Source organism: Microtus ochrogaster, chromosome 7 (genome assembly GCF_000317375.1).
Source record: "Microtus ochrogaster isolate Prairie Vole_2 chromosome 7, MicOch1.0, whole genome shotgun sequence".
Lineage (NCBI taxonomy): Eukaryota > Metazoa > Chordata > Mammalia > Rodentia > Cricetidae > Microtus > Microtus ochrogaster.
The window spans coordinates 16,220,794-16,239,294 of NC_022014.1; the positions used below are offsets into that span (position 1 = coordinate 16,220,794).

At 45.3% G+C, this 18,501-nt stretch overlaps 1 protein-coding gene across 3 annotated transcripts in view; it reads left to right on the forward strand.

Moving 5' to 3' along the window:
* The window catches only part of Rffl (ring finger and FYVE like domain containing E3 ubiquitin protein ligase), a 66,969-nt gene that overhangs the window by 36,087 nt on the left and 12,381 nt on the right, over positions 1-18,501 (forward strand). For all 3 annotated transcript variants that reach the window (XM_013347312.2, XM_005349382.2, XM_026780226.1), the window contains exon 2: positions 16,177-16,364. In XM_013347312.2, coding sequence (XP_013202766.1) covers positions 16,185-16,364 — 180 coding nt within the window. In that variant the 5' untranslated portion in view covers positions 16,177-16,184. The remainder of the gene's footprint in view (positions 1-16,176; positions 16,365-18,501) is intronic.

Below are 18,501 nucleotides of genomic sequence, written 5' to 3' on the forward strand. Positions count from 1 at the left end.
GGGTCTTGATGTTATCAAGGGATATTGAATGGGGGCCATTTTATATTTTGTTGTAGAATAGAGGCGAAGTAATGTCTGAGAGCCAAATTAAACCAGGTGTGTTGGTAGGGGAGACTGTGGTGAAATTACAATGGTGATCTTTGTTGTGGTGCTGGCAGACCACAGCTAGACACCTCTATTTTCTTCTGCTTCTTGGATGGATGCTGGGTTCATTACATCCAGCAGGAGCAGAAAATGCTGTAGAAAGTCAGCATAATTTTCAGATGAGACCAAACATCACAGCAGGCTAAAAGCCTGGGAGGAAGAAGGTGCTTGGTTTGAGTTCCTCCTCCATCTGTCACTGACTTGTGTGAAGTGCAGTCTGGTGATGGTGCTGGTGTGAGTTCCTCCTCCGTCTGTCACAGACTTGTGTGAGGTGCAGTCTGGTGATAGTGCTGGTGTTGGTGTTGGTCACTGACTTGTGTGAGGTGCAGTCTGGTGATGGTGCTGGTGTTGGTGTTGGTCACTGACTTGTGTGAGGTGCAGTCTGGTGATGGTGCTGGTGTTGCTGCAGCTCTAGGTCAGGCTGGAGGTGAGGACGTTCGTTCTACCCTGAGTCCGGCAGGGAAGCACCGCATTGTGAGTTGTCTGGACTGCGGCAGAGGAAGACAAACGGAAACTTACTGCAGTGGGGTAGAAAAGGGAAGGAATGTCACAATCTGGCCTGCAAGGAAGGGCAGGCCCCTTGTAAGTGGCTGTAGGAAGTTCTTCAAGTGGTTCCACACTCACTTAGGAGCAGTAGGCAAGGCCACAGATCATTCTGCCTTTTCCTAGGAACTAGACTGAACTGGAGTAAAGGTTTTGTCCAGTCTGAAGGAGGTAAAGCAAAGAAAAGGGGTCTTTGTCTTCTAAAAACCTTGAAAAGTCAGTTATGCTGGCTTGCACCTTGTGAAGTGAAAGGGTTGCTTGAGTCCATGAGTTTGAGACCAGCCTGGGTAACATAGATTCCAGTGGGGAAACAAAAAGCTTTAAAGGCAATTTGTTTAGACCAGCGAGATGGCTCAGATCCCTGGAAAGTGTGTTGAGAAGCCTGTCACCCCAGCCCCCAGCATTCCTTCCGTGTGACTGGAGGACCGCACCAGAGGCTCATCTGGCTTCTGTGGCACCTGTGCAGCAAAGCTACAGCAATGACAAGAGAGGCTGCCGTCAAATTAAGTGGAGGGCCAGCACGCAGCTCTAGTGGGTAGAGGTGCTTGCTGCCAAGCCTGGTGACCTGAATTTGGTCCCCAGAGTCCACGTGGTAGGAGAGAACTGATACCTGGAATTTAACCTCTGATTGTGTATATGCTCTGGCACATGCCCATCCCAAATGTAATAAAAATTCATTATAACGTAATGAGAGTTTTAAAAGATCTATTATAGCCACTCTTCCCTGAGTGCACATTATATATTAAGCTCTCAGGTAAATCCTTGATGTGCATGTTTTAACCCTTTCAGTGATTCTTTTAATGTAGCAGATTTCTGTTTGGAGGAAATTAATTTTAAAGCAGTTGAGTCAAAAGCAGGGTTTAGGGTGCTGTCTATTACACCTGGCCACATTTTGTGCAGGCTTCTTTGGAAGAAAAGTAAATTGCATCAGAATTAGCATATTGTTTTTTCCTGGGACACCAGGAGCTCTCTCCTCTGGCCCCTAGCTTCTTTATTTTAATCCTGGCTCACCTGTAATCTGCCAGCATAATAATGTTTTGTGAACACAGCTTCTTGAGGCAGAAAGTCCTCACAAGCTCGTCTGGTGAGTCCTGTCTCCTGCACGGGAGGACTAGAGGGAGCTGAGTCTCTTCAGTCCTCATGAGTGTGTCATCAGTCTTGGCAGAAAACGGATCCTACAGTAATTAAACCGCGGGTCCGATGATTCTGTTCAGCCTCGTTAGAAGACTTCACTCCCAACTGCTTCCTTTTCTGATTGACTCCCCCTTTGGGGCAGAGTGCCTGGGCTGAAATGAACATGTGGGCTTTTGCTGCAGTGTTCAATCTGTCATCTCTCCTGAACGCCACAGTAAGAAGCAACCATTTAATTGGTCCGACCCCGGGGGTGATATTTTGGCACCACTCCATCGGTAGGAATTACTTTTCCTTGAACTTCGGAGCAGATGCTGAGATCCCTCTGCAGATATTTGTCATAGACGAGTTGAAACCAGGGAGTTCCCGAGAACATTTATAACTTGTGATTATTATGTATGTTTTTCGGTTGTTTACAATGGTTCCCACTTCAGGAAGAGTGCCCAGTTGCTGCTAGTGGGAAGTGTCTTCCCTGCTATCTTCACTGGCGGTGTCTGTTTAACCCTTTGTGTTCCAGGACGCTCTAGTGTCCTATTGCTCCTTCCTTACTGTTGCTTCTGTGTGGGCTGTGTCGGGGTGGGACCTGGGTATACTGACTAGAGGTGTGCGTCTCATTTCTAGGGTTTCTCTGCTGTTATTTTACTTCTGTGCGTTATGTTTTTGTGTTTCTTTGCATTATTTGCAGTTCCCATCACAGCCCTATAGCAAGGAGCTTAGAGACCTCTGAGTCTTTGCATGCAGGGAAGGAATGGGAGTGAGGGCCCTGCCTTCCTCCAGCTCCCCCTTTCTGGTTTCCTGCTGCGGGACAACCTCCAGCACTAACATTGTGTTCTTGTTCTGTTACTTTCAGGGCAGTCCGCTGCTGCTTTTCTTTTCTTAGTGACCTAAGCTTAGTGGTCACTTACCTTGGAAGAGTGTTAGTGGCTCCAGTGTCCCCAAGAGGCACTGCTGCTACTACCTGGACGTAGGCCCCTTCATTTGCTGGTCATTTTGAAATCATGGTTGCAGAACATAAAATTCTGACTTTTCTTTTTTATAAAGGTTCCATTATTAGTGAGAGTGAATGATTCGATGGTATGTACCACACACACCAGTCTGACTGAGGACAAAGCTGTGAGAAGACCGCTGTGACTTCATGTCTTACCTTCCATTTCTTACCTAAAGGAGAAAAATACTTTGGGCAAGATTATGCAAGTGATTGGTGAGTGGCCCAGTACCATGCTGCTGGGCCACTCACCCTCTGGGATGTAATCATCTCCAGATGCTGCCCCTCCCCTGCCCCTCTTGGATCTCCAGTGGGCTTGGCAGGGAGTGGTACTGACAGATTCTCTGATGAGTGAGTTAGAGCTATAGGGAGCTTTGTGAGATGTCAGGAGAGCACAGACAGGGTCTCTGAGAGGGAGGGAGAGTGTTTCATGCTGAGGACACTAGAGGGTGATGCTTACACCAGAATAAATTTGGCAAAGAGAAATAGGGCAGCTCAGGCTAAGAAGAGGAGTGAAGCCCTGAGTGCCAGGAGTTACTTCCATTGCTGCTCAGTAGAACTGATAGAAGCCCTCGTTAATAGGTAGGCGCAGAGCATTAATCGCAGCTTTGAGGCAAATCAAACCGTTCCTTGGGCCGAGAGTGTAGCTTGGCAGTAGAGCACTTGCTGAGAGTGTGTGAGGTTCTAGCGCTGGCACTGCCCAACAAGCAGCCAGCAGCCTCATCAGCTAGGACAAAGAGGTGCGGGAAGAGGAACTCAGAGGCATCTTGGGTGTTAAAGGCTTTATCTTTAGAAGTATGCCAAACTAAAGAGTAGGAAGGGCAGATGACTTCCTAGATGTGTAAGTTAAAATTCTGCATCCTCAGGAACGGTTTTCTGTTTTTTTGACATACTCGAATGTTGAAAGGTAGGCTTTGTAGGTAGGCTTTTTTTGGTATCTTTAGAAGGAATGAGAAGTTACAATGAAATACTTCTTTTTTGCAGCCATTGCAGGTGCTTCCCACTATCTTCTGTCACAGTAAAACCCTTGAGTGGTGACAGTCCAGGCAGCACCTCTTTCTGGAGGATGCTAAGTTAGTCACTTGGTCTCTCACCCAGTCAGTGTGTGATCTACTCTCCTCATTCTTTTTAACTTGGGTATGTTTATTTTTTTTTCTTTAAATTATTTATTTATTATGTATACAATATTCTGTCTGTGTATATGCCTGCAGGCCAGAGAGGGCACCAGACCTCATTACAGATGGTTGTGAGCCACCATGTGGTTGCTGGGAATTGAACTCAGGACCTTTGGAAGAGCAGGCAGTGCTCTTAACCTCTGAGCCATCTCTCCAGCCCTTAACTTGGGTTTATGTAAGATTAATTTATCAATGAGACATTAGCTGCAGGCACAACTCGGCTCACATTAGAAGTTTTGGAATGTTCTTTGTTCTTTTTTGTTGTTTTATTTTGTTTCAAGACAACCTTGGTTGTCCTGGAACTCACTCTGTTGATCAGGCTGACCTTGAACTCAGAGAGATCTGCCTGACTCTTTCCCAGGTGCTTGGATTGAAGGCTTGTGCCACTACCTCCTGGCTTTACTTTGTTCTTTAATATATATATATGTATATATGTATACATATATACATACATATATATATATTTTTCCCCCTGGACCACCCAGGATCTTTGAGTCTGAATAATTGTACCAGTTTTCCTTTTGGCCCTCAAAGCAGCATCCAGGCGATAGCTCACTGCCAAGGCTCCAGTCCGTTGTAATGAAGTATTTAGTGTGGGAGTGGAGAGGAACTGCCGACTTAACTGTCCTAACAACACCGGCATGTGTATGTGTAGAGGCGCTGGAAGCTAGTGTGGAGAGAGGCAGACATCTAGTCCTTACCAACACCTTGCCTGATACTGTTTATGCCTAGCTGTCATGTGTTTGGGGTGCGGGTGTGTGGGAAGGTGTGTGAGAGAAAGAGAGAAGGGTCTCATGTAACTCAGGTCTTGAACTCTGCTTGATTCCCGTCTACCTTCCACCCTGCAAATGCTGGGATTGCAGGCTTGGGCTACCACAGCTGACTGCCCTCTGCTCTTCATGGAAAGTGGGGAACAGTCCGAGTAAGATTTCTCCATGCAGATCGCCACCTCTCTGGTCAGCCTGTGAGTATAGAGATATTTATTCCTTGTAGTCTGGAGCCCAGAGACCACATTCAAGCGCACTCACTCAGTATGACAGTCAGGATTTAAGGACAGTTTGATTGATGCCAAAATCAATTTTAAATATAGCATATTTGGGAGCACCCCTCTTTCCCCTAAAAAACTGTTTTGTCTTCTCTAATTTTAATCCCTCAGATAAAATTCTCAGCTAGGGAATCTGTTATCCATTACCCACACCCAAAAGCCTGCCTTGGAGGGTGGGTATGTCTCTCAGGATTTAAAGGGATGAGAAATGAGTCCACACCTTATGAAGTCTTTCTTGTTTATGTCTGGCCCATGCGCCACTTCAGCAGGGTTTTTTTATTGAGCCTTGGGTTCTAAAGTTCCACCATATTCTTGTTTCCTCTGTGACTTAGGGGTTCTGAGTTCTTTATTGTGAAATAAACATCTCAGAAATGATCTCAGAATCAGAGAGAACATGCTCCATTGCTGCACACCGGCACGTGAGGCCAGCTGGTAATATGGTTCAGTCTGCAGGTTTCTTGCTTACGACTGCAACAGTCATTTAGTTGCTGTTCCTTGTGTCACCAGCATCTTAAATCTTCCTACATCAGGATTAGATGCCCCCAGCAGGTTTGCAGGAGAGTTCCAGTTGCAGCCCTGAGATTTTAACAGCTTCAGGGAGTTCAAGTTTCTTGCCTGCCCAACTTATTTTTAAAAGCAAGCCACTGTCTTCCAAGTTGAGAGATGATTTTAAATTTCAGGTGAGTTCTTAAGAAATGGGGATTCTTTATCATGCGGGCGATGTTATCAGCCGGCTGTGTGCCAACGCTGCCCCACACAGGACACCGGGTGGCCGGGAAGAAAAGTGGAGCCACTGAAATACACGGGTCATTGCCATTTTAGAATTGTATCCCAGTTTAATAATGTCTGTAATGTGCTGTCCATCGAATGTTTTCACCGTTGAATAGGTACTTCGTGGATGTTACTTTTCATCCCTACAGTTACCTACCTCTGGGAAGTGTAGAGACTTAAAAATTAAACTAGGGGCTCAGGAGACAGCTCAGTTGGCATAGTGCTTACTTGAGATCACGAGGACCGGCACTTAGGTCCTCAGCATCCATGTAAAGGCCAGGTGTAGTTGTGTGCGTCTGTAATCTCAGCACCAGAGAAGCATACACAGGTGGAGCTCTAGAGCTCACTGGCCGGCCATCAGAGTGATGAGCTCCAGGTTCAGTGAGAGAACTTGTCGAAAAAGTAAGGTGGAGAGTAATCAAGGATGACGCACGATGTTGACCTCTTGCCTTTATATACATTGGTACCCATGTGCGTATGCATCCACCGTATGATAAGTTCAGACAACACACACAAGCTTAAATTTGTTCCCACAGGATTTTTCTTTCTCAGTCACGTTGTCCCTGTAAACACTGAGAATGAGCTTTTTGGTCCTAGGGAGAATTGAGAACTTGCTATGTCAGCTTTGCTGATAAAATTAGTTAGTAGAATTTGACCAGTTTATTCATCCTACAATTTGGGTGTCTAGAGTCACATTATGAAAGCTGTGAATGAAAGCAGGGCAAGTTGGGGCAGTGTGTTTAAATGGGGAGGATTCCAGAGACAGGGTCAGACTTGAGACTTGGGGGAACTGTCCAGGCAGAAGACACAGTGGAAACCAGAAGGAGGGAGAGGGCAGGAAGGGATGAGAAACTGACTGCTACCAGGGTAGGGGAGGTGCTGATGGGAATCTTCACTTCTCTGTGTGCTGGAGCTGCGGGTGCCTGGCCTCTGAGAACCAGCGGGGTGCTCTGGAGGCTGGGGAGGGCCACCGTGTCTAGGAATGCTGTGAGGTTGAGGAGATGCTTCGGTGACTTAGGAGAGCTTATGTGGAGCACCGGGCCAGGGACTTGGAGAAGCTTGACGAGTACATAGAGGTTAAGAGACTGTAGCAAAGCATTGAGAGGCATTTTGATGCAGAGAAAATGAGCTTTACAGGGGTGGGAGTCAAAATGGTTTCTTTTTGGTTATTTACAAATTGTATGTATTTTACTAGGTGCTTAAAATATCCCGTTAAGGTGGTATGGTGGCACATGTTTTTAATCCTAGCACTCGAGAGGCAGAGGCAAGCGGATCTCTATGAGTTAAGTTATCTCAAAACCAAACAAATCCCTAGTAAAACTGTGGCATATTGCAGCACGTGGCTTTAATCCCCACGTTTAGCCGGGTAGAGACAGGAAGATTGCTACATGTTCAAGGCTAGCTAATTAATTCTTATCTATGTCATATCTATGTAATCTCGTAGGAAACTTGGAGGTTGGAGAGATGGTTCAGTGGTTAAGAGCTCTTGCTGCTCTTAAAGGAAACCATGGTTCCATTCCTAGCACCTATGTCTGGCTGCTCTTAACTGCCTGTAATTCCTGTTCTAAGGAATCTGATGCCCTCTTCTGGCCTCTGTGGGCATTGCACTCATGTACACATACAAACAAAAAAAGGCAAATACACTAACATAAGAAATTTAAAAAGAGGGCTGGAGAGATGGCTCAGTGGTTAAGAGCATTGCCTGCTCTTCCAAAGGTCCTGAGTTCAATTCCCAGCAACCACATGGTGGCTCACAACCATCTGCAATGAGGTCTGGTGCCCTCTTCTGGCCTGCAGGCATACACACAGACAGAACATTGTATATATAATAGATAAATAAATAAATAAATATTAAAAAAAAAAAGAAATTTAAAAAGAAACAATATTAGCAGAAGTTTCTGTGCCTCCTTCCACCTATCCTTTCCAAGCACAGCCACTATTCTTGATTTCCCCCCCCAATTGATTGGTTATGTCTTTCTGTGTTGCCCAGGCAGGCCTTAAATTCATAGGCTCAAGTGATTTAACTGCCTTAGTCTCCCAAGTAGGTGGAGCTTCGGGATATGCCATCATGCCAGGATGCACTATCCTAATTGCCACACTAGAATGACTTGGCTCCTTTTAAATGTGATCATTTAGTATATATACATTTTTCCCTGTTTCTTTTAGTCAGCATTAGGTCTATATAAGATTTGTCTGTATTGCTGTGTATATATCTCAGAGTTGCATAAAAAGAGTTTACTTCTCCATTTTGCTCTTGGCATGCATTTGGGCTGTGTCTAGCTTGGGGCCCCAGTAGTGCCTCCAAGGATATTCTTGTATGTTTTCTTTAGATGAATGCATTTCTTTTGGTGAGTATATTATACCTGGAAACAGAATTGCAAAGTCACGGAATTAAATGTGTGTTTTTTGTGTATATTACACACATCTCTCACATGTACGTACACATTGTCTCTCCCCTGTCATTACTGATGCACACTTGGTACCATGTGGGTTCCCCTTCTCCCAGCAATGTTAGAATCCTAGTTGCTCTCCAGCCGTACCTAGACTTGTTAGGATCTCTTCTGTTTTAGCTGTGCCTCTGGGTACTTGGCCTGTAATTTGTATTTGTTTTGTGATAAGGATAAGTTTGTAACACCCAGGGGATCTTGGAGTGTGCTTGTACATAAACAAAAAAAGTTCTAATGGAGTCAGAACCCAGAGTAGGGTAACTTCAGGGTAGACTGAATTCTGTATAGAGCCTTGGCTTTGCTACCCACTTTCTGTGGCTTTCAGCAACTTATTTCTCTTGGTTTTCTTACCTGAAAAGTGACCAGCTCACACTCCTTGTTAGAATTGCATGAGCTAGGGATGCTGGGTGAAGCTTGTAGCTCGGGGTCTGACAGAAAAAGCAGCATTTGTTTGGTCTGTGACTGTTCTGTCCCTCTCATATACATAATTACTTATCAATTACTTCAGAGAACCTTGACTAAGCCATATTGATAGGCCTTCCACAGCATTTCCCTCCAGAGCCTTTGCAATTGTACTTTAATTGCTTTTTAAGGATAATATACAAGATGAAACTCGGCCCATTCTGTATTAACGATCCATAACACCGGATGCTTTGCTTTATGCACTTAGAGCATGGGTGCTGTCGACCATTCCAGAAATACATTAGTGGCCATAGGTGTGCCACCCCTGGATAAATGAGATGATTCAGCCGTTTGATAATTTGCTGTGTCACAAGGCACTTCTGAGGCTTGAGGGCACTTCAGCCGGGTGTTTTTAAGGGATCTGTAAGGCTGTATACAGTGGGTTCACTGTGAATGTGTTAGCTCCTGGATGTAGCCCATTGCTTCTGTGGAGCTCTTGTTGCAGAGTCACTCTGCCACACAGAGGGTTAATTAATCAGGACAGATTGCATGCAAATCTTGGGGGCATTACTGCTTTAGTAATGAGGTGGCTAGTGAGGTGGTTTTTGAATCTCATTGGAAATCTGTTCCCTTTCTGTCCCCACTCCTTTTGAAGCCAAGCCCACAACAGCCAGTGATACACTTTAAATTATTTGCCTTGGGCAGCTGTACAAAGTGGAGGAATGTTTTTAAATTACTTAGGAATCTAGATTTTTTTTTTTTTTTTTTTGAGAAACTGTATTATCTTCTCTCTTGCCTCTAGGACTGTACCAAACCCACCTGGAGTAGGCAATTTATTTTACCTTATCATTAACACCACAATTTTCCTGTTCAGCAGCAGAAGTACCAGCGTATTCCATGAAGTTGCAAAACCCACAGGCTCACTTGCCACACCTGCCTGTCCTGAAGGGTTCTTTGGGGGACAGTACAGTTTCTTGTTCACGCTCCACCTTCTGTCCCTCATACATGGTGGAATGGCTTCAGTCAAGCACAGCAAAAGTGCAGTTGGTGAGGATTAAATCCCAGAATTCATCTTCTCAGAATGGGGGAGGGAACTGAGGAGTTTTTGCCTTGTCTTCTTTTTAAGATCTAGGAAGGGGTTTGCAGGACAGAGACTGGCTTTCCCAAAGTGTCCTCTTTACCCCGTCCCATAGCTGGTTTCCCGGTTTGTCATTTAGCAACATCATCCGATGCCTGTGTGTCTGTTTAGGGCTGAGAGACCAGAAGAGCCTTCCGAGAGAAGAGTGTTTTGTTTGCTTTGTGGCATTGTCAGCATGATAACCTCTTGCCCTGGGGACTGGGAACATAGTTGTTAGTTAGAGCTTGCCAGCTTGATAGGAGAGTACTTTTAACTGACCACAGTAGCAGATGTTTCTTTTCTGATATTTAAATATCTTGGTGAACAAGCGCCATGTCCACTGAGTGCTTGGACCTGGTCTGTTAGACTGAGCAGTTCTAAGGGGTCTGACACCGTTGCTCTTGTCACGTGCTGCCTCCGTTCCATAGTTCACCTTCCCTGAGTTTACATAGCCAGATGAGCACCGGCTGGTGGGGCCACGATGTGACAAGAGTCAGGTCTTCTCACAGGGCCATCTGCTTCTTCTCAGAGCAGCCAAGGCTTGAGTAGGCTGTTCTTCCAAGATGCTTAGAAGAATGAGACAGTGCTGAGCAGTGGCTGTGGGTAGCCATGGTGTCCTTCTGGCCCTAAGCTCTTCTGGATGAGGGCCTTGCTTCTGCAGTCCCGGTGCCTCAGCATAGCGACTGCTTCCTCTCATTAAGCTGGCGGAGTACTGTAGCAGGCTTTCTTTTGGGCCACCAACCAGCTCCCAAATAAAGACGTGGAGACTATTAGTTATGAATGCTTGGCTTTATTTTATATTTGTCCCACTAGCTCTTTAACTTAATTTACCTGTTTCTCTTCATCTAGATTTTGCCTTGGGACTTTTCTTTCATTCTTTATGTCCTACTTTGCCTGCTTCTTCCATGCCTGGCTTGCTGTTTGCTGGCTGGCCTCTGCGTCTCCTTTTTTCCCTTGTTCTTTCCTCTTTCATTCTCTCAAGCCTAGATTCTTCCTCCTTATTCTCTCTGCCTGCCAGCCCCGCCTATCCCTCCCCTGCCTAGCTATTGGCCATCCAACTTTTTATTAAACCAATCAGGTACCTTAGGCAGGCAAGGTAAAACAGCAACACACCTTTACATAATTAAACAAATGTAACACATCTTTGCCTAGTTAAAGTAATATTCCGCAACATAAACAGATGTAATGCATCTTTACATAGCTAAAGTAATATTCCACTGGAGTCCAGCATGCAGCCTTTCTTTACCTACATGACAGCCCGTACCTGTTTGTTTGTTTTTCAGAATCCTTACCTCTTTGTCACGATGAGGATGAGACTAAACATGCTAAATACTCTACCTTGATGAATCCCTAGAAAACATTTTTTTTTTTTTTTGGTTTTTCGAGACAGGGTTTCTCTGTGGTTTTGGAGCCTGTCCTGGAACTAGCTCTTGTAGACCAGGCTGGTCTCGAACTCACAGAGATCCGCCTGCCTCTGCCTCCCGAGTGCTGGGATTAAAGGCGTGCTCCACCACTGCCCCGCAGAAAACATTTTAATAACCAACTCTGTCCGGCGCTTTTTATTTTATTCCTTCACTTTTCTGTTAACACTGCTGGCTTCTCTTGTTTCCATCTGCCTTCATTTCCATTCCACAGAGGTGAAAGAGATGAGTTTCCCCTGCCCAGGAGTGAGTTAGCTCCTTACTGATCACATTCCCTTGTCCTCCTACCCCTTGTTCCTCCCACTGATGGCTTCCCTTCTCTGCAGTCTGTGTGTCTGCACTTACCCTAGTGATCCTAGGTCCTCTTCAGTGGCTGCCTTCTCTTTCTCTTCCAGTCGGTGTTGAGTTTTTTATTCTCTTCCTGTGGTCACCAGTCAGCTGCTTTCCTCCTAAACTGCTCAGGCAGAATACACTCACACTTTGTTAAAACAAAGGCCCTTGGGCTTTTTTTCTTCTTCCCCGAGACAGGGTTTCTTTGTAGTTTTGGAACTCACTCTATAGACCAGGTTGGCCTCAAACTCAAAGAGGTCCGCCTGCCTCTGCTGGGATTAAAGGCGTGCACCACTGCCACCCGGCTGGCCTTGGAAATTTTGAAGTCCCTCCTGTGTTCCATTTTCTCTCTTATTGGACAGCACTGTTCATTTCTTTGAAGCAACACTCTTCCGGTTCTCCCGCCTGTGGCACCCTCTGCCCTTCTCTGGTTGGCTTTCCTCTGCGTGCGCTCCTGAGAGCCGTCTTGGGAGCCTCAGAGCATTCAGTCGGTCTCTTGTCCCCTCTGGCCCAGTGTAGTTCCAGTGTCAGGTGTTCTTGAATCCTTAAATCAGCCTAGCCGTGCACACCTGGACATGCTTGTCCCACAGTGGTGAAACTCAATTTTTCTCATCTTAACTCATACCTACACACACTCTCTCCTGAGGATGTCATCTTAGTGAGTAAGCCCCTTTAGTTATCCTTAAATTTACCTTGCATTCTCTTTCTACCCCTTTTCAGTTAATTGGCACATCTTGCTAATTCTGTCAGATTTGCCAGCCTCTTTTCTCATTCCCATGGACTCTACTTCTGAAGCAGTGTGTTTTCCTAACCTACCCCTTGCTGGTCTGTTCCACAGAGTGCTTACTACCACAAGTGCACCCAAATAAATAAGGTAGTCACATTAGAGTCCTGGAATACAAGTTTTTCCCATGGTTCCTGGTTAACTGTGTCCCTTTACCTCATCTACCCCTACCCCTAGCCCATATAAGCATTTTGTAATTTCTCTCTCTTATGATACATATCATTTTTATTTTTCCTAGAAAATGCCTCTATTCCTGGCTTTCTGGTTAGTTCTTCCTGCTGTCATATCTAGGTATGGTCCCTCATTAGTGAACTCTTTTCGCGCCTCTGCCATCTTTGTATTAGCCCCACTCCCCAACCCCCGCCACACTCTGTACCAACTTCCATAGAGTTCTAGCAACTCTGGTAGACCATTAACTCCCCGAGGATGATTACTGAGCACTGGGAAAGAACAAAGGGATTGGCATTAGTAAAGGGTGTGTGTGTGTGTGTGTGTGTGTGTGTGTGTGTGTGTGTGTGTGTGTGAGAATGAGGGGATTTTTGATGAGTTTAACTAGGTAGCTCTGGCTAACCTGGGACTATGTAGACCAGGCTGGCTTTGAACTCACAGAGATCTGCTTTTCTCTGCCTCCTGAGTGCTAGGATTAAAAGGCGTATACTACATGTCTGGCTGAGGAGAGCTTTTAACAGAAGTTACTGAGTCATCCACGGCTTTGCCCCCTGCAGACAGTCCCAGAGAGCCACATGGTAACTGGTGAAACCTCTGCTTTCCCCGAGGAAATTGTAGTTAGAGGCATTTTTACAGTGCAGGTAGAAGCCGCTAGTGTTTGTTGAGTGTTGTATTTTCCTGTGGTGTGTCAGAGGACAAATATGAAGTGTAGAAAGGGTGTGACCTGTTAGAGGTGGACAGCATGACCCTCAGGCAGCAGAGCAGGGCGGAATGTGTACCCTGTCTGTACACACTCAGACATAGCAACATGTGATTTAAAGAATTGTGGAACTCCCTTATAGAGAAATGCTACTCATGGCCTGTCAACAAAGAACTGGGCTTTCACGCTGGGTGTGATGGTGCACTTGACTAGTGGATGCCGGAAGATTAGGAGTTTCAGGACATCTTAGCCTATGTAGTTTAAGGACAGTCTAGGCTGCTTGAGACCTTACCTTTAAACAAATAAAACCCACAAAAACTCATTTATTTTAACTTATGATGCATGTGTGACATGTTCTTTATCACTATGCCATGTGTACTATGAATTTGCAGTAAGGCATAATTCATAATCCTTGGTAATTTAGAGGTTCAGGTAATCGATAGAGACGGGAACAAATGGTTTTGATGTGTGCTTATGCAAGACGTCTTGAGTCTTGATTATTCAGCAGCCCTTACTAAGCTACCTGTGTGACAACCTGAGTACTGTCACATCCCCTTTTCTCATGAAGTCAGGTCAGGGAGTCAGGTGTTAGTCCAGCATACTTACAGAAGAAAATGACCTATGTCACAAGTGTGTCAGAGGCCATGTTAGAAAACTTAAAAAGCTTGAAAGAAGTCAAGTGTTGTAAGGAGGGCCACTTGTTTGTTTCCCTACTACCCGGCAGCTCAGACCTGAAATAATCACACAGAAACTATATTATTTAAAACACTGCTTGGCCCATTAGCTCTAGCTTCTTATTGGCTAACACTTATATCTTAATTTAACCCATTTCTAGTAATCTGTGTATTACCACATGACTGTGGCTTACCAGGTAAAGTTCCCAATGTCTGTCTCCAGAGGGGCTACATGGCTTCTCTCTGACTCTGCCTTCCTTCTCCCAGCATTCAGTTTAGTTTTCCCCACCTAGCTAAGTTCTGCCCTGCTATAGGTCCAAAGCAGTTTCTTTATTCATTAATGGTAATCACAGCATACAGAAGGGACTCCCACATCAGTCAAGTCTAAAATTGTACTCATGGGGCTTGGAGCATATTCTCTTCCCTGCTTGTGCCCTGTTCTGTTCTTCCATATAATGACCAGCGTTGGACTGATTTGCCTCTTAGTTCCTTCCAACTTGCTGTCTTTGAACTATGAAAATGCCATTGTTAAAAAGAGACAATGCAGCCGGGCGGTGGTGGCGCACGCCTTTAATCCCAGCACTCGGGAGGCAGAGGCAGGTGGATCTCTGTGAGTTCGAGACCAGCCTGGTCTACAAGAGCTAGTTCCAGGACAGGCTCCAAAACCACAGAGAAACCCTGTCTCGAAAAACCAAAAAAAAAAAAAAAAAAGAGAGAGAGAGACAATGCAGGAAGTATCCTCTGTGTGTGTGTGGTGTGTGTGTGTTGAATAATAACACTAGATGACTCATCTGTCATCTCTGAGCCAAGAGCTCAGGCTCAGAATGTCCACAGCTGACTTCTTACTCTGCTGTCTGCTGCACTCTTGTTCCCAGCAGTGCTTGGTGTTAGTAGACCTCACTGTCATCAGGTCATTCTGATGTTTGAGAGGCTGGATCCTTTTTGTTTTCTGTGAACTTAAAAAAACAATCTCCTTTGTCCTCAATACCTAAATTTGGTATGTGTGATGGGAATAAATGTAACATTCCTTATTAAAGAATCCACCATTGTTGGACACTTATTGCTTGCCCAGTGCTGCTAGGATCCAGTATAGACAATAGGAAATAGTCCCTGCCTTAGATGAGCTAAAGTTTGAGAGAAGAAAATGGTCAGTGTAGGAAACTGTTAGAAGTGCTTCCATGGGTCAGCTTACAACCTCTTGGAGCTCCAGCTCCAAGGTTTCTGATAACCTTCTTCTGGCCTCTGCAGTTGTGGCTCTCACAGAGACACATACACACAAATAAGAACAGTGCACCCATAGAGGTTTAGATGAGCAGGACTGTGGAGTAAGAGTCTTTGTATAGGCTGGTGGGAAGGGAAAGTCAGGATGGCATGGTGTAAGGAGAAGACCTGGATTCTTACAGTCTCTAATGTTAGCTGTACACTTCTTTGAGCTTGTTTGGTTTATATGCTATTTTTTTGAGAGAGGACCTTTCTGTATTGTCTAGGCTCACGTTATCCCTCCTCGTCTGTCTCAACTAGATAGGTGGCTGGAGCTGCAGATATATATATGTCACTGCATCTGGCTTGCCCATTTATAGTGCACACACTCTGGTCAGAGTGTATGACTGAGTTCTGTCTGAGCCTCAGGGCAAGGTGATGCCCTTGAACAAAGTAGGTGTTAAACTAGTTGTAATTGTAAGGTAAGGTGAACTTTAGGGCTGGAGAGAAGGCTCTGAGATTAAGAGCACTGGCTGCTCTCTAGAAGTCCTGAGTTCAATTCCCAGCACATTAATGACAGATTGCTTATTACAGATGACTCATAACCATCCATGATGAACTCTGGTGCCCTCTCCTGGTGTGCAGGTATAAATGTACATAATAGATAAATCTTTTTTTAAAAAAAAAGAGCCGGGCGATGGTGGCGCACGCCTTTAATCCCAGCACTTGGGAGGCAGAGGCAGGCGGATCTCTGTGAGTTCGAGACCAGCCTGGTCTACAGAGCGAGTTCCAGGACAGGCTCCAAAGCCACAGAGAAACCCTGTCTCAAAAAAAAACCAAAAAATAAAAAATAAAAAAAAAAAATAAAAAAAAGAATGAATTTTAATGAAGTGAGATTTCAGATTAAAGAAGTCCTAACTTCTTTACCTTACAAAGCCTTTATACCAGCCTGGCAGCCCACTTTGCTCAGGTGGTACACTAACTGTGGTGGTAGAAGAGATGGCAAGTCTCCATGGCCCCTGAAGTTGTGACCTCATACTCAGCAAGTGTGGAGATGTGTCCTGCCTTACCTGTGCCTGCAGGGATAAAACTTCAGTAATGGTACATCCTCACTCTTACCTCTTCCTCTCCTATACCAGATTTTACCATGTGGGCATCCTGCTGCAATTGGTTCTGCTTGGATGGACAGCCTGAAGAGGCCCCACCACCACAGGGAGCCAGGGCCCAAGCCTATTCCAACCCTGGATACAGTTCCTTCCCCTCCCCCATGGGCTCGGAACCAAGCTGCAAATCCTGTGGGGTCCACTTCGCAAGCACAACCCGAAAGGTAAGTGTCATTGCGCTGTGACCTCAGCACCTCAGGCCAGCCACCTAGCTTCCCCCTGTGTGATGCTGGGGTCCCATGCCTGTCGTACTCATAGAATGAGTGTAATTGTACAAGTGAAGGCAAAGCATCTCAGCATAGACTTGGAGCAGCCGCCCCCCCACAGCCAGCAGCTTCAGTGTTCACCATTTATACCACTGCCCCAGCTGTGAAGTGCCCTGTTCTAGTGCTGGGAATAAAATGAGGCTAAGTGTGCCCAGCACCGTGTTGGAAACAGGGCAGGTGTTGGCTCTGTTAGCTGTTGCATACAAGGCCCGACTGCAGATTAACCTTGTCCTCGTTATCAAAAGCCTTTCAGAGCTTCCTGAGAGACAAGGAAACCCTAGCAGAGGAAGCGGAACCCACTCACTGGCATAGACACCATGTGCAATAGGCTGCACTGGGCTATGGCTGTTCCTTTACTGTGCCCTCAGACAGTACATGTCCTGCAGAACGACAGGTTGGTAGCCCATAATGGCTAGGAGGGTTTGAGGATGAGATGGTGACAGTGGGAAACCAGGGGGACATAACTCTTTTATGCTGTCTACCGTATGAGAGGAACTGTTGAAGTTTTAGGCTAGTAGGGTGAAATATACCTGGTGTGGTGAGTTCGAGGTCACCTGAGCTATGTAATGAAACCCTGTTTCGTGCAACAACAAAAATTTTGACTTTTTGGCCTGGAGAGATGACTCAGCAGTTAAGAGCACTGGCTGCTCTTCAGAGGACCTGGGTTCAATTCCCAGCATCCATATGACAGCTCACAACTGTTCAGTTCCAGGGAATCTGACACTTTCACACCAGTGCACATAAGATAAAGCTAATTTTTTTTTTTTTAAATTTAGACCTTTAATTTTACTAAGACTTTTGACTTTTGTTTTGGGATTTTGTTGTTTTTGAGAAAGGGTCTTAGTCTGCTAGCCTCTGCCTCACCGTGTTAATCTAACTGGTCTCAAACTCAGGGTAATCCTGCCTCAGCCTCCCAAGTGCTGGGATTACAGCTATGCCACTATCCCTTGCTTAGATTTTTTTTTTCCCTTTGTTTCATTTATATTTTCGATACAGGGTTTCCCTATGTAGCTCTGGCTGTCCTGGAACTCGCTTTGTAGACCAGGCTGGCCTCCAGCTCACAGAGATCCGCCTCCCTAGTACTGGAATTAAAAACATGTGCCACCAGCGCCCAGCTAGTATAGATTTTTGTTTGTTTCATTTAATCCCCACAGTAACTATTTCAGTTTTAGAAAACACCAAATCCTGTTTTACATTTGACAAAGTGTTAGAGTTAAAAAGAAAGTGGGGTGGTGGTGGTGTACAAAGAGGCAGGTGGATCCCTGAGTTCAAGGCCAGCCTGGTCTACAGAGCAAGTTGCAAGGCTACACAGAGAAATCCTGGAGAGAGAGAGAGAGAGAGAGAGAGAGAGAGAGAGAGAGAGAGAGAGAGAGTGAGAGAGAGAGTTTTAAGTAAAAACACAGTACCTCAAACAGTACCCCACTATCACATGGTTAAGTACTAGAATCAGGAATCAAACTCAGATCTCAGACTTTACACAGAGCATCAAGTTCAAGATGACAAGTAACCGGCCTAGGTTCTTGGGGGCATGGGGATGACTAAAATTGCCCTTCTCCCCCATTGAAAATAAGTGCAAAAATCTAGCTGGTGTCTTGTCAGGCAGACAGGGATGAAGAGCTTGCAGTGGGACAGACAGGTCTAGGCAGAGTACAGCTTGTAGTCAGACAGGAAAGCCACCGTGGCCTGAAGCATTCCAGCAGGGCGTCCCGGTTTGGATATTGAAAGATAATATTGGTACAATATTTTCTTGCTCTAAATTATGAATTAATTTAGTGTGATTTACAGTGAATTTTGTGAATATTAAGGATGTTTTCTGCTGCAAGTATACTTTTAAAATAGCTTTTTTAGAAGTAGTTGAATTGCCCATGGATCCTACCATTGTTTTTTGTTGGTTCATCTCTCATTGTGGTCAGTATTTTCTACATGCTCACTGGGTTCAAAGCACAGACAATAGCCAAGACTTCTAGAGAGAATACAAGTAAGGTATGTCTTCTTCATCCTTCAGTTTCTCAGTCCTGGAGAGAAGGGGCAGGCC